Below are 11,722 nucleotides of genomic sequence, written 5' to 3'. Positions count from 1 at the left end.
CTTCCCAATCTTTAGTTTCTTATTATACCATATAGAGGCTCTCGTATAAAAGTGTCTTTCAAGGATAAGTGAGCTCCTGCACTGATTATTATAGTTCAATATTCAATATTTGATCACCAAAACCCCCCAAAAAGCATAAAAAGGGGGCCCCCCGCCCGAAAAGGGCCCTTACAAATCGTGCTTGCACGCTACGCGCGCTCGGTTAATATATACACGCAAGTGTAGTGCCCTTTTCAGCCTTTGAGCACCTGCCCCTCTAAAGTCCTGTGCACGTCCCTGGTCCCAATGTAAATATGCCTTCCTCGGTGCGCTTCCGCACGCTCAAGTCGTAGGTCCAGTGTGCCTGACCAGGCGCGCGATCTCACGAGGGAGCCGCACGTGAAATTCGTTCGTGAGCAGTGAGTTCGGGGCGTGAGCCTTCATAGTCGAGCGGACCTCCGTGGACCAATTTCCTAGATGTCACGCGCCAGTTTACACAATTGTCCCCACGCTGTTCAACTTCTGTCATGTCGTCGTCATCCGATGTCAAAATAAAGAGTATGTTATCTCCGTTTCCAATATTTCGATAATAAAACGGGCAGTTTTACGCACTTGAATAACAGGTATATAGGCAGCGAGATGCAATGTACCGTATAGGCTTGAGGTGGACAGCGCGTGGTGCTGAAAAGACACGCATTGCATGAAATAAAAGCACCCGTTTTATTTCAAAATATTGGAAACGGAGATAACAATATTTATAAATATTTATTTATTTATTTCGAAATAAAACTGGCAATTTTACACAATTCATTTAGAAAAGCCATTCAAACATCTCTCTGGGCACGGAGCGAGTGTTCAGAGTAAAATGCAGATCGGCGTCACATTAAATGCAGTTCGATGTCAACCAAAACGCTGAGCAGCGTTTTGTGTGACACCAAGTCAGCGGCGCGGATGTCCGCGCGTCAGAAAATAGTAGCTTCGCACCTGTGGGTCTGCTGTCCGCTGAGATCAAAGCTCAAGAGTCCGCGCGGACCTCCGCGGAGTCTGCTCTGTGTACAGTCTGCTGGACTATGGGAGCGCCTTAAGAAGTAAGAGATCTGAGTGAACTAGGCAGTTTGTTCCAATCAGCTGGTGCTTTATATTTAAAGGCAAGTCGACCGATAGCTTTGATGGTTCGAGGTATACTAAAGAAAGGATGATCCGTGTGTCTTAAATTATAAATTGAACTATATGGTGTTAAGAACTGCTTTAGATAGGGGGGATAATTAAAGTAAATACATTTGTAAACAAAAAGCAACCAATGAAAATGTCTTCTGAATTGGGGAGAAAGCCAGTTTAACAACTCAAACATAAGACAGTGATGGGTTCTATAAGGACACCTCAATATAAATCTGCAAACACTATTATAAGTAACATTTAAAGGACGGAGATTTGTTAGTGTGGTGTTTTGATAGACTATGTCTGCGTAATCCATTATTGGAAGTACCAGCTGTATAATGATTCTTTTCCTAACCTGAAGAGAAAAACATAACGATACAATATTCTCAGGCTACAATTTGTTTTCTTCATCACAGCATCAATATGTGACTTGAAGGTGAGTTGAGAATCAAGCCAAAGACCCAGATACTTATATTCATCGACATTTTCAAGAGGAGCATCATCTAAAAACGTAATCGACAACTGATTTGATATTTGCACCAGATTTGATCTAGTACCAAACAGCATACTATAGGACTTCTTCTTATTTAATAAAAGTTTGACTTCTTCGGGTTCTGTGTTGAAGTTTTGGCCTGAGAAGGTCCACAATGTACTTAAAGGGGAACTATCTTATAAATGGCCTTTTTCAGTGTTTAGCATTGTTTCCTAGCTATGTGGACTTATATTAATATGATCTATGTCTCTAATTCTCATATTGGCGCATTCTGCCAATTCTCCTCTCACAATATTCACCCTCACTGAACTGAGTCATCTGAAAATGTGCTGATTTGTGATGTCAGAGAGACACCGCTGCATGATAATGTGGCTGTGTGGCATCAGGTACATGATGAGCTGCACACAGTGGTTGGAGCCCAGGCTCAAAACGGCTTAAGATCTTGAGGTAGAAAAATGCTGTTTTTGAGTACTTGATTAGAAATACAAAACAATGAATTAAAAAAAAAAGAAATTACAGAGGTGTTCCATAAACTCACAGGAATTGTGTAAAAGTGCCCAAATAGTGAAAGAAATAGTAAAATAGTTCCCCTTTAATATCAGCCTTCCCAAAGAGAAACCGTGCATACAGCTCCTCAGTGGTGTATTTCTCCAGTGGTTTGGTATGCTCAACATATACACCCTTTGATGGTATCCTCTCCTACCAAAATGGTGGTGGCGGTGGACAACACCTGCCATGTCACAGCCTCTCTGTGACCTGTGAGTCCTCTGAGAAAGGATGAATAAGATGGCTGTGTAATTGGTCTTTTCAAACACACCCATTATAGCTCATTTACTTTTGCTTGTGTTAAATTTTAAGGCAATCATACCCAATGCCTATAAATGATGAACTATGTTCACTACACCAAAGCAATGGTACCATGGACTCAAAAGGCCCTAATTTCACTGTTGCCGAAACCTGTGCGCTATTAGATGGTGTTAGGTGCCATTTTGGCTCAATAGGAGGGAGTTTTAGTTCTGCTAAGGGTGGAGAACTTACCAACAAAAATAAAAATTATATTTGGGTTGAAATCACCCAGAATGTGAATGCCATGGGGTCTGGCCAGAAGACGACCACAGAGCAAGTGAAATTTATGGAAAAAGGACCATGCTTGAAAGAACCGAGGCATGGTCATTGATTGCTGCAACGGTGGACAAAGGTTTAATACACACACAGGTGGTTAGATATAATTATAAGATTGAGATGAAGTCAGATTTCAGAATATAACAATACTGTATGTTCCTCAATTTTTTCGATTGCTTAAGCACGATTTTGAAAACAGGGCCCGGTGTTTCAAAACACTACACACAATTAGCACAACCACACACACAATTATCAGAACACCTCAGATCCTTTGCTAAATTAAACACAAACTATACACTAATTTATAAAAACTACATTTTGTTACCATATGAAACACACGTTTCATATGACTTAATTCTGTTTGAACCAGTTACACACTGCTGTGCTTAACCTAAAACACATTTAGCAATTCTACTTCTCAGTGATTAGAGTACTGTAAGTGAAGTACACAGAGAATGTGCAAATATACAATAAATTCACCAAACACTACACAAGACCAATGCTGTAGACTGATGAAAATATAATTTATTTATCTACATATACCCAAATCAATGATGCAGACTGACAAAAATAGAAATTTTCTCTCCATATAACCAAATCAGTCAACATTTCAACATGGAGAATCACAACAAAACATGTCCCAGTTTTCATGCTACTACAATGTGCATAACACAGTAAGCTCAGCAAATATCAGACAAACATAAAATACTGTATCCAGTACAGGTTAAAATGACAGTAAGACAAAAACAAAAAAAGAAAACATTTAAATAGAGTACAGAAAATACTAGACATAATCTCTTTGCCTATGGATCTGGCAAGAGATTATTTTGTTGCGATTCTCCATGTTGACATGTTGACTGATTTGGGTATATGGAGAGAACATTTATATTTTCATCAGTCTGCATCATTGGTTGTCTTGTGTAGTGTTTGTAGGGGTGGGACGATACATCGATCCAGATCGATACATCGATGTAATTATCAACGATCGAATCGGATCGATGCGATGTAATAAGATCGATTCATATCGATACTCTTATTTTGAAAATCCTGTGGCGAGTCTCATAACTGATTGTGTTAAATGGGCATATGATATCATCTCATATCGATCGCAGGCACCTGAATCTAATCGTATCGTATTGTATCGTGAGAGACTTTGTGATATCGGCAAATATCGTATCGTTGTCCAAAGAATCGATATCGTATCGTATCATGATGAAACTGGTGATTCCCACCCCTAAGTGTTTGGTGAATGTATTGTATATTTTCACGTTCTCTGTGTACAGTACTTCACTCTCCTTCCGTTTTGGTTGAAGGCAGGTGAACTCACCTGCTGCATTTTTATAGTGCTTAAACCTGATTGGTGTATCTACAATTAAGCAATGGTGTGTTTGTGCATCTGATTGCTGTGTTTAACCAATTGGCTCATATGTGTGGTAATTTGACATTCTATGTGTAATGTAATGCAAGTGTGTTTAGTGTTTTGCAAATCACTGTGTGTATTGTTTTGCAAAAAGTGTGAGGCTGACTTTGTGCTTATAGGGGTGCAAATCTGGGCCTATGTTTTGCTCCTTGAGTGTAAGGTTTTGATAATTGTGTAATACTTTTGATTTGAGTGTTTATGCAATCGAAGAAAACTGTAAAGACTAGAGATGAACTGTTTATTTCTTTTGTACATAGGCTGTGCATAATGTTTGTTTGTTTATTTGCTTATGTGTATGATTCTTAACTGTGTTTTTATTTTGTTATTGGTGTATATGTATGTATGTATGTATGTATGTATGTATGTATGTATGTATGTATGTATGTATGTATGTATGTATGTATGTATGTATGTATGTATGTATGTATGTATGTATGTATGTATGTATGTATATGTGTATGTATGTATGTATGTATGTATGTATGTATGTATGTATGTATGTATGTATGTATGTATGTATGTATGTATGTATGTATGTATGTATGTATGTATGTATATGTGTATGTATATGTGTATATATGTATATTTGTACCCTCATTGGGGCCTCGTGGACCATATCAATGTTTTATCTGGCTAAATAAAGGTTAAATAAATAAATAAGAAACTGATGATTTGGTCCTGTTAACTTTGAATTTTTTATGGGGACTGCCCATATCCCTCTCATGGACCTGGACCTCACTTTAAAAAACTCGAATCTAGTTCTTCAGTATTCGTCTCTAATTACTCTAAAATTGCGTATTTCTGTGTGAAAAAGAAAAAAAAGTTTTCTAACCCTAAAAACGCCCCTGATGCCCACAGTAGCCTACATCAAAGGTCTCTCTATTAGCCTTTTGGATTTTAAAGGTCTCAATCTGAGTTTTAGAAGACAGGGTACCTTGACAAGATTGAAATGATGACATGGAAACGATTGTAATCTATTGCTAGATTTAGAGGATTGGCGACCTTGACAGTTTTACGTGATGACCAGTGGTGCGTTATTGAAATCATCTGGGGTGACACGCACCACGTGCACGCGCGCTCCCGGCGCGTGCGCGCGCTCCCGCGAATGCGCATTTAATGTCCCCTCGCTTGGGCACAGACTAAAGACAGTGCCTAATTGCCTCTACGAATGGAATGTAACACGTCTTCACAACAAGTTTAGGTGTGAATGTGTCTGAGAACGTATTTAACACACCTGACGACCGGCGCTATTGATATGCAAATAGCGAGTGAGCTTGCACACCGTGCTACCCCGTCCCATGAACAACGCATGCCTGGTGATGACACTAGTATATTCTTCATAATGGGATTTGGCCTGGGATATATGAAAAGGGGTGGTACGGTTCATTCAAGACACAATCCAAATATTTTGTCCATTTATTTTTCATGACATTGCATGTTGGAAATGGATTGGGGAACTGAAGGTTATTCACTAGAAAAAGAGGATGAAGGTATTTGGAATTTGCATCCAGTATCCAATCAATTGTCCCATTCTATAGTTCACTGAACTATCGTAGGCTATTCATAAATTCTACAGCGATGTGTTTTTGTCAAGGGATTGACCCACGTGAGAAATCCGCAGAACTCTATTCAAATGTCAGAGTTTCCGTCGCCCCATTTCAATAGGGTATATCTGCAGAGCCGCAAGCCCAACGTCTGGGCGGGGCTTCGTGGCTTGTACTCGGTTGAGGCGGGGCTTCGGGGCTTGTACTAGGTTTGACTGTGCAGTAGTCAGTTTGTGCTGTTTATTTTTACAAGCAGCATTTCTGTGTTCCGTGTTGCAGGTTAGGGCTAGGGTTAAGGTTAGGGTTAGGGTTAGGGTTAAGGTTAAGGTTAAGGTTAGGGTTAGGGTTAAGGTTAAGGTTAATGTTAATGTTAGGGTTAAGGTTAGGGTTAGGGTTAAGGTTAAAAATAAACAGCACAAACTGACTACTTCCGGGTTTTACAGGAAACAAGACAAGGTACAAGCCCCGACGCACCGCCCACGCACAGTCAAACCGAATACAAGCCCCGAAGCCTCGCCTCAGACGTTGGGCTTGCGGCTCTGCAGATATATACCCTACTCCCCCATTTGCCCAATCGTGTGAAACACATCTCAGCAACGATTGGTTTGGTAGTCTGTCAGTCATATATGAGGGCGTTCCCAGTTTCGACAGCTGTCAGACTGGAGCAGCGAGGCGAGCTCTCCGAAATGACCCAAAGCGAGCCGCCTAGTAATAACCACCAAGACAAGTGGATCTCATTGTGTATTCCAAGGTTGAGGATGGTCTACTAAATATTAGAAGTAAGCCAATACATTTCTTTTGAAAAGCACATGCACGATGTGACGTTAATAGTTCCAGATGTGGATGGTATCTTGTTATGGCGACGAACCAAAACGCGCATATATCAGCCCTGATGTTTTTAGCATGCAGCACCCACCGTTAGCTATAGTTAGCAAACATTAGCTATAACGTTAGCACCACTGGTAATGTCAGGCGGATGCCCTAATTAAATAGGATAAACTATAACCAAAAGAGGATATATACTCGCCGATTTGTGTAACATAATATATTTAGGCTGGTTTAATTTCCCCCCACCGTTATTTGGACAGTGGTTCTTTCTTTAGCAAAGCTAAATCTGCACGATTGTGTTGGCTGTGTGTCACGTTACTGTCACGTTACTTACTACTAAGAGGCAGGTGGTTAAGTCATGCACTTTGTTTTTAGAGGAGAATAATAACAGCTACATATCCAGAATTTCTTTTATGCAGATTCACTGGAAGAAATTGTATCTTTTTTGCATAATTTCAAGACTTGGAAAAAGCACACACACAACTAATAGACATTTAATGTGTCTTTCTTTCTCTCCTCCATACATGGGGGACCCTGATGTAATATAGTCGAGTTAGACCGCGCTCACAAGTTCTCACACTGGGTGCTGTAATCCCATAAAGTTCAGTATATCAAAGCAGGGTAGCCGGACCAGCACTCACAGGTTCAATGTTTTTTAATGGCAGCCTGTATCAAAAGCAGACATGTTTCGGACAATGTCCTTCTTCAGTGGTATGCTAGCCATACCACTGAAGAAGGACATTGTCCGAAACATGTCTGCTTTTGATACAGGACCCTGATGTAAACTAGACGAAAGTCTTTCTCTGGTCTGCATCCCCTTAACAATTGTGTGTATTGAGCAGTCAAGGCCAGATTAAGACTTCAGAGGCCCCTGGGCCAGATTCTTGTGGAGGTCCCCCCACACACACATACACGTGCACGGTGCACGCATGCACAGTGGCGTTTTTATATGTCACTTTAAAAAATATATAGAATATTTAGAAGTGGTGGGCTCTGAGGGCCAAGCTAAAAGGACTTTGATCACCCCTGCCCACTTTGACAACCTAGGATGGCTTAGAGTAGACGACAGAGTACAGCAACTTGCAATGGGCCTGGTCTACAAGATACACTACACGACCAAGGTACCCATGTACATGTCAAAATACTTCCCAAAGGTCAGTGAATACCACGATCACAACACCAGAGGGAGCTCCACAAATCATGTTAAACCCAGATTCGGCTCAAACAAGGGACTAAACACGTTTCGCAATTATGCCACATCAATGTGGAACGCCCTACCCAAAGCTGTAAAGGAATGTGAATCACTACCCACTTTCAAAAACACTCTCAAAGAACACCTACGGGAGACTGCAATTCGAAACTGGCCCCTGTAAATGTCCTAACACAACCCCCTCCAATGTACAGTAAATGACCAAGTATGGTTTTGTCAATATTCCAATGTACAGTTTTGCTTGTACAGTTGTACAGTGTCCCCCAGGCTGTTCGACGCGGAAATGGGCAAAGACACAGCTCGTCACGCGATTGGGCAAACATGTCAGTGGCCAATCAGAGAGCGTCAGTCAGTGCCAATCAGAGAGCGTCTGCCAGAAATGCGACTAGGTTTAGAAATAAAGCCCCCTAGTCACTAGGGGGAGCTCGATGATATCCGCTATCAGCACCGGCGGGTCTCTGCTGTCTGTCATGAATAATGATCCCAATCTGCCTTATTCGTGTCGGGGCTGTGTCTATTCTTTTACCAATGGATTTCCAGTTCCGCGTTCGCGTTCTGCGATCTGATTGGCCACTGACGTTTCTTAGGCGACTCTTTCGAAGTTGGTTAAGGTTAGAGTATGGAATCAGGGCTGGTGTTCTATCGCCCTGCTCTAAGACAAACTCTAACCTTAACCAACTTCGAAAGAGTGCCTAAGCTTAACCGGTGAAAGAAAGAGGCGTCACATGATTGGCGCTACCAGAAACGTCAGTGGCCAATCAGAGCGCAGAACGCAAACGCGGAACTGGAAATCCGTTGGTAAAAGTATTCAGGCGTCGGGGCTGGGATGTGGAGATGCAAGTTTTGACTTTTTATTGCTGTTTTTACCTCAAACGGAAAACCTCAAACTCTTATGAAGAGGAGAAAAAATACTCAAGATTAGCCACTTGCAGGCGGCAGGGTGTGACGTACTGTATATTTTAGTTGATGAAATATTTTTGTTGACTAAATATTTTAGTTGATGAAATATGTTTTCATTTCAGTGTCACAGTATGACATCGATCTCCAAAATAAGAAAAAAAATAAAAATAAAATGTGGGGCCTCTAGGCCTCCAATTTTTTTTTTTAAATAAAAGTAAAAAAAATAATAATAATAATTTGGGGCCTCTAGTGACGAGGGGCCTCCAACAGGCCTCTAGTGACGAGGGGCCTCCAAAAAAATAAAAAATAAAAGTTAAAAAAATAATATTAATAATTTGGGGCCTCTTGTGACGAGGGGCCTCCAAAAGGCCTCTAGTGACGAGGGGCCTCCAAAAAAATAAAAATAAGAAATTTAAAAAAAATACTTTTATTTATTTATTATTATTTTTTTTTGGAGGCCCCTCGTCACTAGAGGCCCGCGGCCCGGACGGCCCGGTCGTTAATCCGGCCTTGGTATTGTACCCATTCTGCAATCTGTTAATAAAGTTTTCAATCAATCAATCAACATCTCCCTAACATGTTTTCTCCCCCCCCTCCCCCCTCACTCCCTCCTCATCTCAGATCCCCAGAGTCCTGACACCTGACCTGACTATTTGTCTTGGCTTTCCAGTCCTCCGACCAGCTACAGTACATCCCATCATTATCGCCATGGAAACCATCAGCAATTATGTGCTGATCCACGGGAAGAACATCTCCCATAATACTCCAGCCAATTCCTCTGTGCCTCCCATGTCCATAGACAAGTTGTTCCCGGCTCTCCTGGAGTGCTTCGGTATCATCCTATGTGGCTATATAGCTGGCAGGTAGGGTTGACAACATTCTCCTGGGTGTCATCTATCAAATATTTCCCAACTAATTGTCTGTGGAGCAGCTTCAGAATTTATACTTGATGACATCACACGTTTAAGTTTTAGCTTTTTCTAGTTTTTGGATTTGGGAGAGGGTTGGTCATTTTCAATAATAATTTGGACTTTCCTAGACCAGAGGGATGACATGTATGAATTCTAAAATTAGGCATAGTTCCCCTTTAATACTTTAAATAATCGTTATTTTCAACCTAGACTCTACTTTTCTATTATGTGGCACCAATTGACCACATTGGAGCTGTGTGTGTTTTTCTGGGCATTTAAAGGGAAAATTCACCATAAAGTGTGTGTGTATGTTATTCCCTTAAGCTGAGAGACAAGATTCTAGTGAAGAGATAAATCCTGGAACTGCTCCATATACAGTTAATGGTGGAACAACCCTAAGGACACTATGACCGTACCCATGGTGATTCTACTGGGATATGGGTAAATGTCTTGATTCTAAGCTGTATGCCCTACATTTAAATACAACTCATTTTTAAGTAATAGCTCAAACAAAGGCTGACAAACAAATTGCCACTGGACCAGCAGAAATAGAACAAGCTCTGCGTAACGTTTCAAGCCCATGCACAGCACACACACAACAGATGTTTTCCACAGACCACAGTATTTTCTTTGGGGAAAATTCATCTTAAAGCTGATGGTGCCTCTGGGAGTCTGTGGAAAACCTTTTCAAAAGTGATGCAGAGCTTTCTCTATTTCTGCTGGGCAGGTAAACTCCCTCTTTCTAATTTCTCCGAAGTTGTCTACTGCAACTTTAAAGGTATAATGAGTATAATGATCCCCAAAAACAATGTATAGACGCATACAAACATAATCCCTCTCAATCATCACTTAAGACCCACTACTAATGTAGTGGTGTGTTTATCTGAGAGCCCTCCCTCTGCCTGTACTTTCTTTCTATATTGCTGCACGGGACGTTTCTGGGCGTCAACCTTTTACCATATTATAAGTAATATATTTACATATTACTATTGGAATTTACAACATGTACGTATTACAGATATGTACATATATTAGATATTCAGCGTTTCAAAGATAAAATGGCAGCTTGTCAAACTTCTCTTTTTCTTTACTTAAAGTTGAACCTAAAATATGTTTCTGACAACATTTTAGTGGTAAGTTTGATATACTGCTGGGTCCTGAGTCATATTTTATCTGCAATGCAGAGACAGTTTGATGTTATCTACGTTCCGTGGTAAAGCGTTTGTATTTGTAAACACCGAATTGTTTTGGTGTGATGCTATGGTGTCAAACTATTTAGCAAGTGTCCCAAGACAATACTGGAATAGCACAGTGTTAATTATGTTTTAGGGTGTATTTTCACTTTATGTTGACTGCAGTACTCCTGGCCGCAATTCAATCCCAACTTTTTTGTATCACGATATATTAACGATGATGTTCTATTGTTCCGTGTGTGCTGGCAGGGCTGACATCATCACAGCCAACCAGTCGAAGGGACTGGGGAACTTTGTGTCCAAGTTTGCGCTGCCTGCGCTGCTCTTCAAAAACATGGTGCTGCTGGACTTTGGAGATGTCATCTGGGCGTTCCTCTGGAGCGTCATGATCGCTAAGGTAGATATACTGTATATCCTTATATCAAGAGGTCAGTTGCTCAACTATGGAATGGAAAACATTTATTCTTTATTATTTGTTTGTTTATTATTTGTCACGTATAAAATACATGCACTTTACCGGTGAAATGCTTGGTTCCGTATGAGCCCCTGAGAGTGAGCTTCATACAGTAAAAAAGTAAGTAAAAGAGGAATATACGATATACAATACAATATACAATCTTAAGTACATCTAAGTACAATGAGTCAAATTTAGTTAAAATGCAGACAATGAGGTACAAAACTTTTCTTGGTGAGTCACGATCGTTTCGTTTACACTTTACATTTAATGCTCTCTTTCCCTCTCTTTCTCGTCTAGGTGACCGTATTTGTGCTGGTGTGTGTCTTGACACTGATGGTGGCCAGTCCAGAGAGCAGATACAGTAAAGCCGGTCTCTATGCTATCTTCGCTACGCAGAGCAATGACTTTGCCCTGGGATACCCTATAGGTGAGGCCGTGAAGGAGGTCTGTTGTGGGTGGTTTAGAGTGCAAAATAATGTTTCCTTTGAATCCATTATATGGAGGTAC

The 11,722-nt window shown here is 40.7% G+C and overlaps 1 protein-coding gene across 1 annotated transcript in view; it reads left to right on the top strand.

Moving 5' to 3' along the window:
• Window positions 1-6,406: 6,406 nt before the first annotated feature.
• The window catches only part of LOC311234751 (lysosomal cholesterol signaling protein-like), a gene marked incomplete at its 3' end in the record, with an annotated part of 38,772 nt that continues 33,456 nt past the window's right edge, over window positions 6,407-11,722 (top strand). The window contains 4 exon segments of the mRNA XM_084321994.1: window positions 6,407-6,495; window positions 9,276-9,517; window positions 11,008-11,155; window positions 11,513-11,642. Of these exon segments, the coding sequence (XP_084178120.1) occupies window positions 9,363-9,517; window positions 11,008-11,155; window positions 11,513-11,642 (433 nt within the window). The 5' untranslated portion in view covers window positions 6,407-6,495; window positions 9,276-9,362.

Source organism: Notolepis coatsorum, assembly GCF_963971535.1.
Source record: "Notolepis coatsorum genome assembly, chromosome: 9".
NCBI classification, from domain to species: Eukaryota; Metazoa; Chordata; class Actinopteri; order Aulopiformes; family Paralepididae; genus Notolepis; species Notolepis coatsorum.
This window is presented reverse-complemented; position numbering and strand designations above follow the sequence as displayed.